Source organism: Blennius ocellaris, assembly GCF_963422515.1.
Source record: "Blennius ocellaris genome assembly, chromosome: 19".
NCBI lineage: Eukaryota > Metazoa > Chordata > Actinopteri > Blenniiformes > Blenniidae > Blennius > Blennius ocellaris.
In genome coordinates, this window is record NC_137668.1 from 6,802,596 (window position 1) to 6,822,879 (window position 20,284).

Here is a 20,284-nt window from a genome sequence, read left to right on the forward strand (position 1 = left end):
ACTCATCAGAACAATCAACCAAGTTCCAAAAACTAAACATTGTTCATTAAGTTTTAAGCCACCTGAAAAAAATGGTTTATTCCAGTGAAATCTGGGGGGGTGATTCTGAAAAGAATGGGGCCTTGGACCGAGCCCTGGGAGACACCGCAGGGGACTGGAGATGCCTGGGATTTAAACAATTTTACTTGAATAAACTATTGTGCAAACAGAAGTATGATTTGAAAGAGGTTTTAAAAAAGTGTTCCGTCTTATTTACACACTTATAAATTAAGATGATTATGTATTGTTTGAGAAAAATGTAAAGTGTAGCACCAATTATGGTTTATTATAAATATTGATTTGTCTGATAAACAGGACTGTTGATCCCAACAAGATTTTAACAAATGCTTCATGTTCAATGCAGTCGAACACCACCCAGCACTATAAAAACACATTAGCTTGTCCAGAACATTCAATGGAGAGCTGAAGCCCGGACACAGTGACACACGCATTCAGGAGGCGGCAGGTTGGCCGGCCGGCTCATCTACTCAGCCGTCCCACCGCCCTAGGACATCAAGTTGGACGATTTGTCACCGGGCCACCGCGGCAGGTGAATCCTAAATGGGACTGTCGTGTTCATCATCTCTACCAGCCAGCTTGATATTTATGATCCAACATGGCTGCCAAACGGTCGCTGGTCACCTGCCAAAGTGCTGGTACGGTAAACAAACCCAGCAGCTCCAGCTAGCGCCTGGCCAAGCGTCTCTCGCTTCAGGATCGACACTGGTGGCGTTCCCACACACATTTCATCTTCCTGCGTTTTCTCTCAACTCTGGACTTTTTTTTTGGGGGGGGGGGGGGGGGGCGGGGGGGGGGGGGGGGGTGAATCATGAGTGCAGTTGATGCGCACTGTTGTCATGACAATATGGTGATCATATAACTAAATTCACCCTCGCCATCAAAACAAACTGGAAGCCACCCACTTTCACTTCGCCTTCATGCACGCCATTGAATTCAATTAAAGCTTGCGCTCACCTGCCCCCTCTGCCCACGCGGCGCCGTGCCAAACCGATGCAGCGCCGCGGTAAGTTGAGCGAGGTCAGACAGAAGCGGAAACGCGGCTCGCCGAGCCCGCCCTCTGCCTGGCTCACCCAGGGCCAGCTTCCACTCTTGTCGGGGCGAGACTGCGGAGAGACGAATACAAAAACATTTGATGTTAAAAGTGAAGAGGAAGTGGAAACAGTGGGGAGGAAGAGCGGGAGAGCTGGTTATTGCATTGTTGTGTCCGGCGGAGTGAGGGGGGGGGGGGGGGGGACTGTCGGGCAGACTGGGCAGCCTGCTGTTAAGCGCTATAAATAGAATGCTGGGAGTCACAGGAGGGCACTCACAGCGTAGTACTGACAGCCGGCCTTCCTCCGAAACGCATAGCAGCCATCTGGGTCATTCTCCTCTTCTGCCTCCGAGGAACCTGAAAGGATCTGTACGGAACGCACGCACAAAAAACATTATTAATGAATGTTTTCACGGGAAAATGCAAAACGCCCGTTGAGTTTTGGTGTCTGTTTATACAACAACGGAGATGAAAACTGAAAACGCAACTTTCTGAAAATTCTCCGACTCCCGTCGTCATGGAAACGAGGAATAATGCCACTTTTCTGAAACACTGCTCCTGCGCACCAGAGCCATAAATCGTTGTTCTGCACACGTATAAGCAGATGGACATTAAGAACAATGTTTGCCTCCAGAGCATCATGGCTCCCGGTGCATATTCTCCGGGGACTCGCCAGTTTTATAGCAGAAAGTCGCAAAATTACAATCCAACGTGGCATATTGTTCTTTACAAAATTACAATTTCTTTACAAAAACGACCAACAGGACCAATTTGTGGCTTGATATGGCAACTATAGACTTTTCAGCGTTTCCTGGAGGAAACAGACTTTTTTCAAAATGCTGTGTAAATAAATAAGATTTTCAGAAAGCGCAAAATACAACGTGTACTTGAAATGTTGCCGTGTAAACAGGGTTTAAACCACAAGATGTGAATCATGACGTTCATCCGGGACAGAGCTGGTACCTGTGAGAAGGGTTCTTCGTCTGAGCTGGGGAAGTCGTACTGGTTGAGGTCCTTGGGATTGAACACGGAGGGTCCTGAATGCTGCGGCGCCACCAGCGGAGGGATTTTGGGCTTCTTCTCGTATTTCCTTTTGGTTCGCACAGCCTCCGTCTTCTCGGGCTTCGAGGAGGGGGAAAAAAGAAGGAAAACATGTTTACGCCACCGTCCGCGATCAAGGGGACGCTTGCTAAATGCAAAAACAATAGCGCCTGTGGTAATCGAGTGTGTGGAGGGAACAACTGAGTAAAAAGGGGCATTGATATGCAGATGGCGGCACGTGCCAGATGGCTGTCCTCCCTCCCCCCTCTCCTCAATTCGCCCCACACCACCTTTCACCCCAACTTCCCCGGTGGGACGACCCCTCCCTGTCTGAACAGACTCCAACTCCACCAGGATTAGACTCTATTGAGTGAGACCCAGCGCTGGGTGAGGAGGGGGGGCACAAAGCTAACAGTGAAGGACTGCTGTGTCAAATCGATGGAAGAAATGAGGGGGTTAGAGTAATGTGGGGGGGGGGGGGGGTAAACAAAGGGTGTAAAGTCAACCAGCTGGTGGAGGGGAAGAGGGAGGCAATGAGGGGGTAAATAGATGCCTCCCCCGCAGGGCGAGGGGAGAGTTGTTGGACACAGAGGTAATGGAGTTCTAATGGGAGGAGGCGAAACAGACTTCAGCGCAGCGCTTGTGTAATCAAGTGCTGCAATATCACGACGTACGAATCCACATTTCTATACACAATACAACTTTTACTACACGCAGTCCGTCCCACGAGTGTCTTCCTCTTTGTCAAATTTAAAAGGGCTGCCATTCCGAAATTCTTTTCAAATATTAAAAAAAAAAAAAGTCCAAGGTCGGGTTTGACGAATACGGTGTTCACTGCAGGCGTTCTGTTCCAACGCCCACACTAAAGGAAACTGCTTATTGCAGCAATCCGAGGCTTACTTTCTTGTAGTCCTTCATGTCCAAGTGGTCCTGGTGTCTGTACTGGTTGCTGCTGGACAGGGGGATGATGGGGATGGTGTAGACGGGCTTCACCAGAGCTCGCTGTGCCAGAGCTTCTGCCATCACTTCGCTGCCAAAGTCCGGCATTGCATTCCTGACGGACACAGAAGGAAACCATTTATAAGTTTTTGCTTTAAAAAGAAATTATTAAAAAAAAAAAAGTAATGGTTACATTCCAACTGCAGAGTGAAAAAGTTTCCCCCCCAAACAGTTTGGACTCATTTCCTCCGGATGGGGATTTATGTATTTTTTTTTTTTTTTTTTTTTTTTTAATCAGAATGGATGCTGCATCAAGCACAAGAAAAGAGGTTGAACCCAATAAAAAGTTCATTCACACCAATGGCTGTTGTCATGACGATCGCTAACGACTGTTATCAAGCCAATGTGTTGATCTTATTTCTGCAACCACAGAACGAAATGTTTGAATGTCCAAAATGGGATATGAGGTAATTTCACTGACACTGACTTATAGAATAAATTCAGACTTCAAGAGCGTGTACTCACAGGCGATGTATGCAATAAACAAACGCCAACCAGTAATAGTCAATGCAACGTGTAGAGCAGGGGTGTCACCCATAAGGTCCATGGGCAAAGCAACAAAAGGTTCCAATCCAGGCAAACCGCCAGGATATTTCATTACAATTGGCTTCACGGTGAGACTGGAGTTATTGTTAGTAGTAATTGTTTTGTTTTGTGAAAACACAGACATTTTCACCATGTATACTCTACGTCACTACAAAGAACAGCAGTGTTTCCTCTACATTCCTTTAGGAGTGGCAGGCCGCCATTTCTACATCCTCGCCACCTCTGCTTCAAATTTTTATCTCTTAATGGAAATTGCGCTCGATGGAAGGGTCTGAGTGTGCAGGCAGCATTTGGGCTGCTAAAGTTTAAGCAGCAGGTCCATTGTGGTGTGAAGTGAAACGTGAGAGGACGTGAGAGGAACGTTACTGCGATGGAGGGGGAGAGCCTGAGGTCAGAGACTGATCACACACTTCATTTGAGCAATGTTGCATTTTGGCCAAACACAGTGACGACACAAAGAGTGGACATGAAACATCATTTCCACATCCCACAATGGACGTGCAGCTGAATTCTCCAGATGGGGAAAAAAAAAAAAAAAAAGTTTGGCTAATAACAGTTGAAGTTGCATCTAAACGTCACACCAGCAGCAGCGGTAAATATAACGAAGAATATTTGTTTATTTCCTGCTCATGTCAAAATCCAGCTGGCCTGCTTGCGAGTACCAAGGAAAATTACAAATTACTAACCCAAACAGAACGGGCGAATAAGAGTTGCATGCTGTCGAGTAATTGCCGCGCGCTGATATTATTCTACTTTTTATGAAAATGAACGAAGATGTCACTGACCATACAAATATTGTGAATTTTAAGTTGCTAAAATCATAAAAAGCTGCTAAACGTTAAGACTGTATTGATGTAATTCTGTTACTCTCCTAAACACGTCTTAGCTAACAACCCACCCCCCCCCCCAGACTGCACCTGGCTCACGCTCACTCCTGCATGAAACCATGAAGTGTTTGGTGGAAGCTATCGGAGAGCCGCGGCTGTGATGTGCAGGCGGAAAGCCGGCCGGATAACAAGAGGAAATTGAAATGTCACTACAAATCAAAAGCACTTCAAGAAGAAGTGTCCAATTTAAGCTCACACTGACAGCTACTTTCAGAGGAAATTCATTCCATTCGGGGTGTCATGTTAAGATGGATAGCAAAGGCTCCTCTGAGGGGGGGGGGGGGGGTGTGTGGAAAGAAAAACAAAAAGAAAAAAAAAGTCCTATACACACAAATCCAGTTTACTATACTGCCGCAGAGACAAGGCACTGAGAAGTCAATGAGCTCGTTTGCTCAAGACACTACTGAATAAACAGGCTGAACTGATAATGTAAGCACAACAGTGTGTATGACTGTGGCCCCAATTAACGGGAGCAGCGAAGCCTGACCCGAGCCGAGGAGTCCAACGCATATTTCCTCCGTCATGCAGACCGGTGTTTTCTACTTTCACGTGTAAACAAAGGCCGATCCAACATGGGTTCACCACACGCAGGCGGGATCTGACGCTGTGCAAATCCTCAGAGGTCCAACCAGAAACTGCCTTCAAATCCTCACGCTGTCCGCGAACTAATGGATGCACTTCAACATCAAGCTGAGCCCGAAACATGAGATGAACCCTGTCATTAACGTCTCGACAGAGGTCCAATCACACGGGAGTCAAACCCAACACATGCGTTTCATTCTTACCTCTTCTCCACAATCTCCAGTGTGAGGTGCAGCAGCTCCCTCTTGCTCTTCTCCCTCCGTTTGACCATCTCCAAGATGGTGACGGCCCGACTCAGGTCTCGGCGGAGCTTCAGCATCTTCTCGTACGACGCTTCGTCATTCTTTCGGTTCTGAAAATGAAACGGCAACGATTCAGGCGAGGACTTCTATTCAGGCTTGAAGCTCTTTGTGAGGTCAGATGAATGGAAAAGCCAACAGATTTCTCGCAGCAACACATTTTTGTAAGAGAAACTATCTGGATGATCGGTTTTGACGCCTCCAACAAGATGGGACAATTCATCCGAGCTCATGTACCACATTAAAATGCGACTTTAGTCCAAACTGAAGCTTCCTCATGCAGAAAGTAAAAGAAACGCCACAAAGGTAACCTGAGCAATCAAGAAAAACAATCTTTTTACACCACTGAACACATCTGTAGTCCTTCATCAAGTGAACACATTGTCTTCTATCTTGAAACAACATTAATGATTAATTCAGCGTTCATGCTGCTGTGCACAAAGCAAAGACTCTGTCTGGGTCTGTTCCCAACAAATTGTGGTGCCGTTGGGTTCAACCTGCAGACCAAAATGCACTTTAACACTCACAACAAATGGAAACCGATGGGCTTCTGTCAAACCAGACGCATCGTTTTATCACACCTACAAGGCAATGTTTTGAAAACCATGTCCGTTTACACGAGAATGGCAGAAACACTAAAAACGATGCAGTTGGCATGCCAGGTCACGAGCTGGCGATGTTGGTTCTTTTTGTAACAAGTGTAACAATACGCAGGTGACAAACTATAAAACTCAGGAGTCTCAGACTGAATATGGAGAATATGGACTGTTAGTCATGGGACTCTCGAGGCAAACGTTGTTATTGTCCATATTCTTGTGCAGGTACAAAACAGCTATTAGGCAGCGTACATGTGCAGTAGCAGCGTGTCAGAAAAGTTGCAACCAAAATGCAACCAAAGTTTTAAATTTTCACATGAAAACGTCGTGTAAACAGGGTCTTAGAATATCCCTTATGAAATATATTCAGCAACATGACTTCCAAGACGATACATTTCTCATAACGGATTGTTTACATCTTTAGATTTCAGTTTAAAGTTGCCCAATGCGACCGCCTGCTTCAGATCAATGTATGGCACCATTACTGTGAAGTATCTCACCTTCCTGGTCTGCATCTTCTCCGTCCGTCGGCGGAAGGCCACGTATGGGTCGCTGGTGCTCGAGCCGTCCCTCTTCTCCTGCTTGACGTTGGGGATGAGGCAGCCGCCCTTGCAGGTTTTCCTCTTGCGACTCCAGTAGTCGAACACCTCCTTGATCAGTTCGTCGTCTTCCTTCAGCAGCAGCTTGGCTTCCTGCAAACTGACGAGCTGCAGGGAACCAGCGAGGCCACGTCAGTACAATGGCCCCAGCCCTCCAAAGAACATAACCCACGTAACAGATGGAAAAACGGGGTATAAACGGTTTATGTGGCAAGAAAAAACCCAACAACAACCTCGTCTTCTCTGCCTTCAGGCACATCCCAGAAAATCACGAGTGAAAACACACAAAACTTCTCAAACTACCCCAGTGACTGAAGAAACCCCCATGCAAGGTAATCACCCAACCTTAAAATGATTGTTGTGAGCGGAAGAGTCATCCACACTCTTCTACAGTAACGTAAAACATCTCTCGATCTCGGGTAAAAGGCCGGGCCCCTTTCACACCGGCAATTTTCCCACGCGCGGTGACAAATACCTGCTGTCCGCTGCCTTTCTCCAGCCGGTCTATCATCTCCTCGAACTGCAGAGCAGTGATTTCCATCTTCTTCTTCAGCTTATTCACAAACGTCTCGTCTTCTGAATCTAGGTCGTAGTCTGGCTGCTCCGTATCCAAACTGAAAGCTGTGGGATTAAAAGAGAGACAGACTCAGGCGATGATATTTCAAGCAGAGAGAGTTATGACACACTAAAGAACTAAACACGTGCATTAAATGAATGAATCTATTAACAACTTATGTACATCTTTTGATAAAATCCATGCTATTCAGTTCAATTAAGTGTTGTGAAAAGCAATCAGTGGTTCGTTAACAACACCGGCAACTTAATAACCAGTGATAAATGGACCAGCAGAGTTCGCCTGATGTTGCTCAGTAGTTTAAACTGTTCAGTACGATGATCAGGGGGATTTTACTCCAAACCCCTTTAGCTACATGCTGAAGGGGTCGGGGGCTCACAGACCAGCAATGCTACATGCTAAACATGATTAAAGTACAGTAAAGTGACTGATAAATCCATCAACAGCGAGCCGGAGTGTGTTGGAGCCCACAGTATGTATGAGGGAAGGCATAGATGAAACGCATTGCGCTATTCACACTGTACATGCAGCATCATACTCCAACCTTCAAGGCTGTTGGAGGAGTGTGGCGTCAACGCAAAACGTGTGCAGAGCTGGTTCATGGCAAAACACAACTCCTTCAGAACATTTGCGTATGGAGTATAATGGCATTAGACAAGTACGCAGATCGTTACTCGATATTGGCAAGCAGCTCAAGGTTTGTACTTGGACTCAATATTCACATTTAAAAGCAAACAAGCTTAATTTGTCAGAGCATTACAGAAATAAATAAGGAAGATATAGACTGTTAGAATCCCTTGACTCGAGGAAAGCAGTGGATATCAAAATGCTCTGAAAAACAGCTGCTGCTAGCAACAAGCTAATTTAACATAATTTGCCCAGAGACTTCGCAATCCTGATTCCATTTAGCTTTGAACGTAAAGGACTTGGGAAGTTTCTCGAATATATTGAGCCTGAAATGAGGCTTAATGTGACGAGTCAACCAGTCAATAACGAAGCCCTCGGGGCACGGCGGCTACACTTGGCTCAAAGAAAGAACCGCAGTGTCGATCAAAACAAAGCTCCGCACACATGCAAACTCCTGTGCCTTCACTAATTCAGCAAAACAGCTCTTCGGGACAAACGCCAGCCTCCTGAGCTGCGAGCGTAACCATCCGCTGGCTCGTAAACATGGCGCGTGGCGACAGAGTTTTCATGTGCTCCACCAGTCTGGGCAGAATTTCCAGCTGCCGCCTGGAGCTTCTCCAGAAAAATAACACATTAATCTGTTCAAACTGTTGCAATCCATCAGGGTGGGTGAATGTTTTTCTGCACACAGTCACTATCAGAGCAACGCCATAATCAAGGCATAAACCTGTCAAAACCTGAGGCATTCGCTAAAGTATGCAGCTTCCCCTGGCGGCGCCCGGCACTTCGACTGGGAGATAACGGAAAAACAGGTGGAATCATGGTGGAGACGCGCGGCAGGAGTTCCACGATTTAAACTGGACTCCCAAACATGCCAAGACAAAAAGAATCTAAGAAATGATATAACGTCTGCAACGTGCTGCTCTTCATCACCCCCCCCCCCCCAAAAAACAGCATTTTTTTTTTTTATAAATTCGTTTCACAGGCAACCATATTTCAAAAAGCCTTATCTCAAAACTCAAGGTGGGAGCTGTGACAATAAAATGAAAGAATGTTTTAATATTTTATCATCTAAAATATGAGCCACTTTCTGCTACGCGGCGCCTTTCACTGCAGGTGATTAATGTAGTTTCAACCCTTGGTGAGATAACCAGGGTTAAATCGAAGACGGGTTCTAATGCCAGTTTAATGCAATGTTTATTATAGACGGAAAAATAAGCAAAAGTTGAGAAATTTGTAAAAGCAATCATGTGGCTTCCATCAACATTTTCCTGAACTGTTCTTGAATACACACGGTTACATATGTATATGTATAAAACACTCTTGACATTTCAATCTTGATTTTGAAGGTTAAACGTGATATGGGTCCTCATAAAGCCTGTTTGTTTGGAGGAGAGCAGGGATAGTTGTGGTGCTATTCAAGTTTTCCGACCCCTCATCCAACACTGTCTAAATCGGGGGTTTGAACTTTTACCATTGTAAACATAGACGACGCCATCTCCACCAAATCCTGTACAATTACTAAAAGAACTTGAATTAACCTCATAACACACCAAGTGTGAAATACGGTTTCTTGATTAGATTCTGTGGAAATTGGTTCCTTTTCTCCGAGGATAAACTCTTTGTGTCTAAACTCCGTCTTGTGGTGTTTGGTGGTCTATTGCTGCTTCAGCTTGGAGTTTCAAACTTTCATTCACCAAATTCCAGCAAAATATGCATTCAGTCCTTATTTTGTCCATTGAGTCTATGAAGCCATTATGTAACTTTCTTAGTACAGTCTGTTCTTTTTAACCGATTCATCCTTCTTTTGATTTCCTCCCACTGCTTAGTTTACTCTTGCACATGGTAGCTTTGTGAAAGAGCCAACAGTGGCAGACCCTATATCAATACTTCCTATACATTTCATTTTAACGACAAATAACCATCAGGCGAAGAGAAAAGCGGTTACCATATAAAAACGTAACATCTGCATCATCTACGTTCATGGGCAATGTGGTTCAGCCTCTACAAACACTTTGTGAAAACCTCTGCCGATTAAAAAAAAAAGAAGCACATTATGGCACTGCAGGAAACAGAAGACCGACCGACTACTTTCATTTAGTGGCCAGTTCAAAAATACAATATATTATATGTCTATGTAATATATATTAGTCGATATGATATAATAAAAACAGAAAGGAGCTAAAATGTTGTTCAAAATGTAACTTTGTGTTGTGCTGCTGGCAAACCTTTAAAAGTTCAGCTTGCTTAGTATTGCAATACAAATCTGCACCACACGGTGGTGTTATGAGACCGACAGTGAAGTGACCCAACAGTGCCTTCCAATATTCGCCCATTAAAATTCTACTCATCCAACCCCAACACCGATGCATCCAAATCTCTGGATCAGCAGAATAGAAAGTCTCTGCAACCATCGGCCGCATCCAAATGGCAACAACATCACCACGCGCTCACGAAGCGCTAACACGGCTAAGAAGATAATCCATTTGTGGGGTGGCTTGCTACTCACGCTGTATGTGAATAAGCTGCTTTGGCATTTTGAACTCCCCGGGGTAGAGCGACTCGTAGTGCGTGATGTTGCACTCCGCCTCGGGGACCGGGATGACCATGTTGTCCCGCTTCTCGCCGTAGACCTGCTGCGCCGAGATGGCCCGCTGGAGATGGTGCTCCTGGGGGAGAGCAAAAGAGGAGACGGTCAGATTTAAATCGGCATGTCACTTTTCATAAACAATCAATATTCTGTGAAGAAAATCACTCCACACAAAGCCCGATATTCACATATTGAAATCAGATGATGAAGATGCACTTCAACATTCAACTCGTGTGAGTGGACAAACGGATCTTAGATCAGGGGTGTCAAACATCAAGCCCGTGATCCAAAACCGGACCAAAAAGAAGGTCCAATCAGGCGAAAAAGTATTTTTTAAATAAACGTTTCTTTTTTTTTTGAACAAATTCTTTATGATTAGCGGACACAACACAACACTGAAACCCAAAGTGAGATATCTACCATGCTCCCACTGTTCGACGCCCCTGTCCCAGATGGACCGTTTGAATCAATAAACTTGGGTTAAAATTGTAATTAAGAAAGAAAATTGAATTCAGGTCGTGAAAAAGGTACTTCCTTGATTTCAGGTACAGAACACAAATGCTGGCCCATTCAGTTCAGAATAATAACAGCCAAAAGTGTAGACAATTACCCAAAGTTAGAAAGCTCAGAATCCTAATAGGATCATCATCATCTCTACAATAGCTTCCACACAAGTGTCAGACAATCATAGCATAACAATGTCTCGCATTAAAAATGCATATTCTTAATCATCTGGGTAGGAAGAATCTCAAAAAGGACCAAATCAGTTCCACTGGACTCAGAAGACGTTCCATCTCTTATCTAAGTTTCCCTATCAGTTGTTGTTGTTGGCGAAACAGGTCCTACTTGAATATGACCAGGTGTGTTAAGCCATTTAAAAAGTGGACTAACGGGTTGTCTCATTGCGGTTTTCAAAATGTACCTTTAAATTTAGCAGTACAATTGTCTGTGCGAGGCTCATCACTAACCAATCAATGTGGAATTACACTGGCTAATTTGCATAGTAGACGCGCTATTATTATGTACATAGTCACCCATTATAAAATCAAACAACTGTGCAAAGCTCATTGCTACATTAAAATTGGACAAAGAAGCAGACCTTGTGCACAATAAAGGTCAGAAGTTCTGCGCACAAACGGTTTTAGAATTCACAAATGCGAGACTCTTTCTTGACCCATCAAAATTGAGTGCAAACCGTTGTAGTATGTAATTATAACTAAAGCTTAGCTTTTAAGTACATTTTCTCTCGCTTGTCAAAGCAGGCAGAAAGCTGGTTCACCTATACATCGTATACCAACACTGAGGTGTGAGTCATTGCATCAAGGATGTGGGAGGACTTAAAAAAAAAGGTGGGCTTCATGGTCACTGCAGATGTACATTAACGTGTGAGGTTTGTGGTGCAGACGTCATTGTGAGCCATGCACGGTAAACAGACTACCACTGGCAACGGTGACTCACTCCTCCTTTGTTAAGAAGCACAAAGCTAGCTTTGGGACAATCCAAGTCAGAAGTCATACATGGAAAATGTGTTTGACTCAAGAGCTTCGCTTATCTGTGGTGCTGCATCCTACACAAATATGCAAAGACTCCCTCCACAAACTTGTTAAAATAATGTAAAAACCAACAAATTACTGATAAGACCTTTGCAGGCTGGAAGGCCGGAGTCAAAGCAAACATTGGTGTTAAGTATTGAAGCACTGCAGCCAGATATTTGGAGGTTTTGCTGCAGCAGATGGCCGATCCGTCAAAACCAACTTCAAGCTTATCTTCCTCAAGAATTTTAACAAAGCTTCTACTCATTTTACACAACACTTTTTTTTCCCTTTCTTTCCGGTTCTTGGCAGAGATTTTTTTTTAATTTTATGAATATGGGTCAGTGTTAAATGGGGGCTGGCAAATAGGAGCAGCAACAATAGCTAATTTTCCACTAACCTGAGAACTATTCCAATTGCGTGGGAGTTTTGGAGTGATTAAGAGAGTTGGGAGTGATTAAGGGCTTTAAGCACAATCCTGAGGCTTGAGGAGCTCTGCGTGGAGTAACGGGAGACCCCTATCAAGAGTTGGGGAGCTGGCATGGAAGGACACAGCGTGTGCCCAGAGCTCCACCATCTGCCCCTGGTAAAGTCCACCAAGTCCGGCCTCGTGTACTTTCTTCACAAGCAACACATAATAACCCCCCCCCCACAAAAAAAAAAAAAAAAAACACAAACAAAAAAACCTGCTTTGTGGCAAAGGATTCAGGAGATAGTGAAGCACGGCGTGCTTTGTTGATGGCTCTGAATGAGTGTGGGATGTAAACACGCAACACACCACAAACAGAATTGCCATCCATTCACAGCTCGCTAACGATCTATCACGATCCTGAGCTGGCACGCTGCTCGGAATTTGGATGTTTTCGCACACAAATCACAGGTTCCGGGACAAAAACAAAAGTGCTGCTTTTGGCTCAGACAGCCGCTGTGTGTGTGCGCGCGCTTGTTGCAGACGGTCCAGCCACACTTGTTAAAAATCTCACACAGCCGTGTTTGCGGCACACAAGCACACGATTCTCCGCAATTACCCAGCGGCTTTGTGTCATCCTGCTTCGCCACTATAAAACTGTCTGAAGCTGCAGTGGTTGTACGTCATGAAATCGCAGCGCTTCAGAAAAGACAGACGCCTGGGATGCACGGTCCTTAATGCGAAACGCAATCACCGTCTAGCACCTCACCCAATTCATTTCGAATTCAACCCATGGACGCTGAACACATCGACTGAACATCTACATTCAGCACAAACTGGAAAGGCTGGTTTATTTCAGTTTTAAATGGCGCCTCAATGGTAAGGAGCATCCATTTGTAGGACGAGCAGGAGATAAATACCGCTGATTGCTATGAAACAACACGGAGACCCGAGCAGAGATATTACTGATGCTGCCACAAAAGCGAGCAGCCCAGCATTAGCCTCACAGCCATGACTTTGTAAAAACCTGCATAAAGCAACAGCTCCAGGAGAGATGGTGGAGATTGTGGTCACTTTCCAAAATAATTGTTTGCTTTTGTGAAAATAGATATTTTCATCACGTATACTCTGTGCCACAACAAAGAAAACCTTTTAAGTTGCAATTGAAAGGTTATTATCGCACTATTTTACTGGTCCGGCCCAGTTAGTGGCTCCAGCTGGCCCCTGACCTGAAACGTGTTGGACACCTCTGTGTTACGGTACCAGAAGGTTTGTTTATTTACAAGCCATCTAATCTAGGGATGAGCAACTTTTGAGAATGGTCACAGAAATCTTGCTTTCTATCAAATATTCAATAACGCACAGGAATCAGAGAATTAACACTTGATTTAAGGTTACATTTAAAAAATAATTAGTAAATGACAGTACACAGTTTTCCTGAATCACAATTTGTGACAATAATTAATCTGTACATTTTGTATGGGCACAGCTCAGCCACTCATCTCACAAATGCATTTCCATCAATAATGTGATGGAAATGCAAGCTTTCAAATAGACTGAGTGTTTTTGCCAAGAAGCATTGTTATACAACCATTGTTACTTTTGTGTTTTGTTTAAATGGAGGGAAAACGGAGCATTGTTGTGTAACAAAAAAGCCCAAACCAAAGCCGCCGCGAAAGAAACTAACATTTTTAAGCACCATTACGTGACGGCCGCTCCTCTCCGTGAGGTTTTATAGCCGGTAGTCCGACGCTCTGTTGACAAACAGTAAAACAGGCCACCGCACCGTCGAGCAGCTGTCTGCAGACGTGACCTAAAGTAAACTCTACAAACCACTGCTCCACAAACACAGCGTGCGATCTGTGCTCTTGTGCGACTTGTCAAACATCTTCAGAAAGTGGCCCGTTGTGAACCACGCTGCCTGACACGCTCGTGAACCCGGAGCTCAAGGAGGCTGCGTTAAAAAAAAAGGAGAGCACACGAGGAGCCAATTAAAGACGAGCCGGGCCCGGGCCTGTCGAGGAGATCACCTCGGCAGGTTGTGGCAGGCCGCCACAAGCCGCCTCTGACCTAAAGATATTCCGATTTGTTCACAGCTGTGAGCCTCACGAGCGAGCTCACCGACTCAGGATTTCCTCTGCTGGGGGAACTGGGCCAGTGGGGATAAAAAGATTTTGTGAATGGCAATTCAAGGTAATTGGAGGACCTGGTTGTGACTGTTGCAGTCAGACTTGAAAGTTTCTGAGACGCTGACGTCACATTGTTCTGGAAATCTAATCATTACAATTCAGCTTTATTCTACCTTTCACATTCTTCACACAAGTCGATTTTATGATGTCAAGAGAAAACTACCTTAACATCCACATGAACTTAGATACACAGCAGGACTCGACTAATATTTGAGGTTTTGACTCCACTGGTGGTGTGAAACTGCCCGACGTGAAGGGGAGACCTGTGCTGAGACCGCGAGTTCCTGGAAGATTGGCTGAAACCTTTCTATTCTGACTTTCATCCCAGTGTCATTGACACCCCTGGTCAGGGGGGACTTCTTAAGGTGACCTGGTTTCTATGAATGGGCGCTGGATCATCTTGGGCGAGAACAAAGGACCTACAGAGTAAAGGATGAAATCACTGGTCCTCAACAACGTCAGTTTACACAGAAACACTGACAACGTATTTGTCATGTTTGGCTACGACTGGGATCTGTTTCTGTAATGGAACCAGACACAAATGCGCTCAGAGAACAATACACTATAAACATTAACAATGGGAGAAGACGGACACTCGCATTAACAGAAGGAGTTGGACAACAACAGGTAACTCTAAAATCACCAAGTCCAAAGAGAATATGGACTGGGAGTCACGACACTCTGGAGGGAAACATTGTTATTATTGTTTATCTACTCACGCATGTGTAGAAAAACCATGTACTACTAGCTTTTCTGCCCTCTACACAAAGCCAAAGTTTTCCATTTACACTTAAACGGGGCTTTAAACAATGCTGTCCTCAAATGAATGTTCCTTCTTTATTTCCAAGTACGACTATTATTTATTTATTTTTAAGTTTCGGCCGAGTAATTGTCTTTAGTATGTTCTCATGTGATACAGTATGAATATTAGTCAGAAATTATTAAACCTTTTAGCTGAATAGTCTTTAAACTCTAAAGAAAGTCTTGTTGCCTTTTAAGACAACATGGACATAAATACTACGTATTGGACCATGAGGATGTCAAGATTTACCACCTCGCGAAGAAACTGATGCAACTTGACAGGACCTGCCAAACTAAAAGAAATTAAAACCCATAGAGATGATCTAATCAGACGTGAAAGAAATGAAGAAGTGACGGAAACAGTAGGGAGGGGGAAAAGCACTTAATTGAGATCATCTAAAAAGACAAAATAGAAAAACATATATAATTAGCCACCGACCTAAACAAAGATTTGCCATATTTGGCAAAGATTTATAGGAAATGTTCATCATTTAAAGAAAGAGGAAGTTCAACGTTCACTTCCATGATTCTCAGACAGAGAAACTACAAGAAACTGAAATCAAGGTTACCAAACAAACCAAACATATTAAAAAGAACCCATCCGGATGTAAAAGTCAAAAATATCACAAATTGTTTAAAAGCGCCCAGTAGAAGCACGACTAAAAACCTTCCATCCCGTTCTTTTATTTCATTTGACCTGAAGTACGAGTTCATTTTATGGCTTGAATCAAAATTGGAAAGGTTCTTATGAAACTGGCATTGATCAGCTGCACTACAAACACTCCCGACACTCAGCCCAGCAAACACAGAAATATTGAACCTCCACTTCTGTGCTTCTTCCTACGCAAAATGTTCTGGGACTGTGAGCGACGTCACAGAGGCAGCGCTGCACACTCCGTCATGGCCACAGATGCAGATTGTGGCGGAGACAATTGAAAATCTATTTTTCACAGCACCACACGTTCACTCCATTAAATGTTCCCAAGAAGGAGGAGAAGAAGAAGAAGGAAAAAGAGGACTCCAATAAAGGTTGCCACGGAAACTAAAGTGTGGCCTCCAGCAGGTGTTTTCAGCTCGCACCGACCGGAGGAAGGCGAGGAAGTGTGGAGGACCGCGATCTGTTAGGCAAAACCCACGGAGAGGCCGCGGAACCAAACGAGGAGTTGAAAACAGAGACACCAAGTCCCCCCACGTCCAATAAAACACACACGGAGGAGAGACGATTGATGTTTCACAACATCAACAACTCCAAAGGAGAATCAACGTTTTCCTCACAATCAGCTCAGAGAGAACAAAATAGGAGCATTCAAGTCTGTCCCCTCAATCTCAAGCGAGCTTGAACATGAATATAAAATAACTTGGTAAACAACATATATAACCCATATTATTAAAATGCAATAATTAACTGTGATTTGTGTAAATTTACCGATTCGAGTTCTCGCGCTTTATATTCGGCCAGCAAAAGGCTCCAATCTGGCCCACCAAACCACCTAGCAAATGGTAAACCGCTCAAAGAAACTATCGATTAAAAAAAAACAAAAACAAGTGAGTAGCCAAAACAACACACCACTGCGACCTGAGTTGAGATATCGGTGATGCTGCCATGAAAGCCGGGGCCCTCCCTGCAACCAAACTCGCCTCAAAGCCATGCTGTCAGGGTGAGTTTGTAAAAACATGCATAATGCAACATGTCTGACATTACTGCTATATGTAAATGGCCACACACATCGCTGGCAAACAACATGGGGCTCAGCGTACTGCAACAAGGTCAAATTGGAATCGAACCCTCAATTTCAGGGACAAAAAACAACAGCCACCATCAGGATTGGGGCAAAAAGATAAAACACTGGTGTCCAACTCTCAATCATCTCAACAACAGATAGAAAAGACCTAATGTTCACATATAGAGGCTAACAAGGCCATTCATGACTATCATTCTAAGAAGTTGGGCAATTTCAACCCTAAAAGTTGAAACGCAATGGACAGCTCACTACAGGTGTGTATAAACTACCTGGAGATATCAACTTCCCCTCCGATTATGAGAAACTGTAGAGATGAGAGTAGGAACAGCCCACTTAGCAGTCACTTGTGAATTTCGCAGTGATCATGCGTGTTGCAAGTGGCGAAAACAAAGTGTACACAGACAAGACGTCTGCACAACCAAGACTCCCACAGATCCAGGCACACTTGCAAATCTGATCCTTCAACTTAGCTCCGACAAATAAAACTGTAACACGTGTTTGACAAAGTGCACTATTGCTACCAAGAAGGAATTACAGATAAGGTGGCGCAAGAATTGCACTGTAAGAGGTCGAGTGTTCATTCACACAATTATTCTTTAAAGTCCACTGCAGATTAAACAATATTCCTTTTATGTGGGTTCCTTCCATCGATATTCACAAATTGTGCCTACTCATTTGTTAAACCAGCCGGCGTGTGGTCACTTAGCCGGCGCAGCGCAGCAACACCCCATTGTTGCTGGACAGGATGTGGGTCAGGGAGCTAAGCCATGCACAGCCTTGTAGTAAAACTGTCCTCTTTATCTCTTCTGTCACACTGTTATGTAATGCCGCTGTGAGTGTGTGTGTGTACAGTAGGTGGGGGAGGGCCGGCAGGGGGGCAGGATTTTCTGCTGACTCCATGCCCCGTCTGTGCTTTCCTTGTGTTTGTGTCTGCTGAGGCATTGCAGCCGCGTGGAAGTGACTGAGGAGGAGATTTCCTGCGGGGCGGACCTGACGGGGTTGTAAATAAAGGGCCAATAATAACCACGTATTGTCTGAGGCCGGGAAGCACGGGGCTCAAAACAATCTACATGCAATTCAAGAAACACAACAAGGAGGCTAATGTCTGATATTCAAACGTGTGACGAGCATGAATGAATTATATTCAAAATCCTCCACCACATGGCTGTAACAGTTAAGTTTGGGGTTACTTGGTGGGACCATCGAAATATTAAATTTGCATTAAAAAGGAGTGACTTCAACTTATTAAATCAGAATTTTGTTTTTAGAAGAAATCCAGATAAACTATTAACTCTTACACCTTATACCCAAAGCAGGTGTTTTAAACACTCATTCACCTGCTCTGCATCAGTACAGAACATTCTTTAACTAAGTAACCCGTTAAAGATTTGAAACGTCCACGACAACATTCATTATTTGCTCAGATCTGTTCGGAAATCATACACTTGCACAACATAACTCTCCTCTGATATAATAAGTACTTTAAATGCAAATTCATATGCCAACAAGCTTGAAAGTAATTATAGCACATTGTCCGACAATGGCAAATGCATGAAGTCCAATAAATCTATGTATGAGAAGGTTTACGCCTGAATGGATATGGTGTGAAAACCATGAGCGACGTGAACACATTGCAAGAAATCAAACTATTCAATCATACAGCTTTAACAATTAAACTGAATAGTCCTATTGTGGGTGGACGATGCAAAATATGATTTGCATTGAAAACGAGTGCCTTTAACGTACATAAAACTGGAATGTTTATGCAAAAGAGTTCAAACAAACCAGTAACTCTTAAAATACTATAACAATAGTAGAAGTTAGTCAGCATTCATTTTAAATGAATGCTCTTTCTACAAATAATTGTTTCTAAAAGAAATGCAGCAAAACATTGAAACAAAAGCGTGCACAAGTTCCTGAACTCTTATTTCAACATCTACAAATAGGATGCTTATTTTGCACACAGCCGTTCAGAAACCACACCATATATTTAAATTATTCAACTTTCAATCAACAAACAAACAAACAAACAGATCCATGGTCGCTGAATGAATGAAGCCACACAAAGTCCATATCCTGTGCAGCACGTCATGCTCCAATGCAGTGTGCATGTCTGCAGATGGAATAAAAAAAATCCGAGATTTATAATCCTGGCACGGCACACATGGCAGTGTTTGGCGCTGTCAACACGCCGCACCGAGCTGTCAAACCCGGGAGAGGGGGGGGGGGAACGCGCGCGCGCCCAGCGGCGCCCTCTGGCGTCATTTGGCGGGAAAGCACGCGGGCGTCCGAGGCCTATCCCCGCTTCGCCTTCACCGACAAGAAAAGTCAACAAAATGGTGGAGCAGCGGCGAGTCACGTGACTTCTTTGTGCGCCCCGCTCCACTTTGGGCGCCGGCGAAGGCACACAACACGGCAAACGAATAAAATTCCGCACCGCCACGAGCTCCAGAATGCGCCCGCGGTAGAGCGGGCGGCCGAAAACCCGCGATCCGTCGAGATTCGTCGTGTGCGCGAGAGAGGCAGACATGGCGGCCATTTTAACACAAGCTTGCGCAGGTAGCATTAGCGGCGACACGAAAACACGGCCAAAGTGAGCCGCCGGCGGCCGGCCGGCGGTTAAAAAACATACCGATTCCTCCTCCTTCTCCATCCCGGTCGGCATCTGCGGCACGGCCCGGTTGATCGAGGCATACTCGTGCAGGTCGGGCAGATCCTCGCAGCGGAAGACGGGCAGGGGCTTACTAGCATCCAGCGCCCGCGCCCGAAACGACAATTTACTCATCTTTTTTTTTTTATAATAAAAGATGCAGCATAAATCTACTCGGTCTGCTCGGAATAACAGCAGGGCTGCCTCGAGTTCTCATGGATGAATCTGTGGCGGTCGGTTGAGCGCGGGGCTTTGGGGGTCCGTAGCAGCGCGCGCAGAGCCGGGCAGGCCCGGGTCTCGGTCGCTCTCTGTCGGTCTCGCTGGCTCCTGGGCTCCGCTGGTCCTCCCCGGTTCAATACGCCATGGCCAACATGGCGGACATTACAAACTCATGCAGCTCACCGCTCGCTCCGAGCGGCCCAGCCCCCTCGATCACACCAACAGCCATTCCCACGCAGCTCCGCGCGCGTGCGCGCTCGCGAAACCCTGAGGGGCACGAGGGGAGGAGGAGGAGGGGGTAAAAAGAAAAGA

At 44.9% G+C, this 20,284-nt stretch overlaps 1 protein-coding gene across 2 annotated transcripts in view; it reads right to left on the reverse strand.

The window, feature by feature from the left end:
* LOC308144100 (enhancer of polycomb homolog 1-like) overlaps positions 1-20,074 on the reverse strand; it is a 29,313-nt gene extending 9,239 nt beyond the window's left edge. For both annotated transcript variants that reach the window (XM_080515142.1, XM_080515143.1), the window contains exons 1-9: positions 19,736-20,074; positions 10,350-10,509; positions 7,115-7,260; positions 6,541-6,747; positions 5,349-5,497; positions 3,032-3,185; positions 2,054-2,212; positions 1,368-1,457; positions 1,015-1,163 (exon numbers count right to left, since the gene is read on the reverse strand). In XM_080515142.1, coding sequence (XP_080371268.1) covers positions 1,015-1,163; positions 1,368-1,457; positions 2,054-2,212; positions 3,032-3,185; positions 5,349-5,497; positions 6,541-6,747; positions 7,115-7,260; positions 10,350-10,509; positions 19,736-19,888 — 1,367 coding nt within the window. In that variant the 5' untranslated portion in view covers positions 19,889-20,074. The remainder of the gene's footprint in view (positions 1-1,014; positions 1,164-1,367; positions 1,458-2,053; positions 2,213-3,031; positions 3,186-5,348; positions 5,498-6,540; positions 6,748-7,114; positions 7,261-10,349; positions 10,510-19,735) is intronic.
* Between the last annotated feature and the right edge of the window lie 210 nt (positions 20,075-20,284).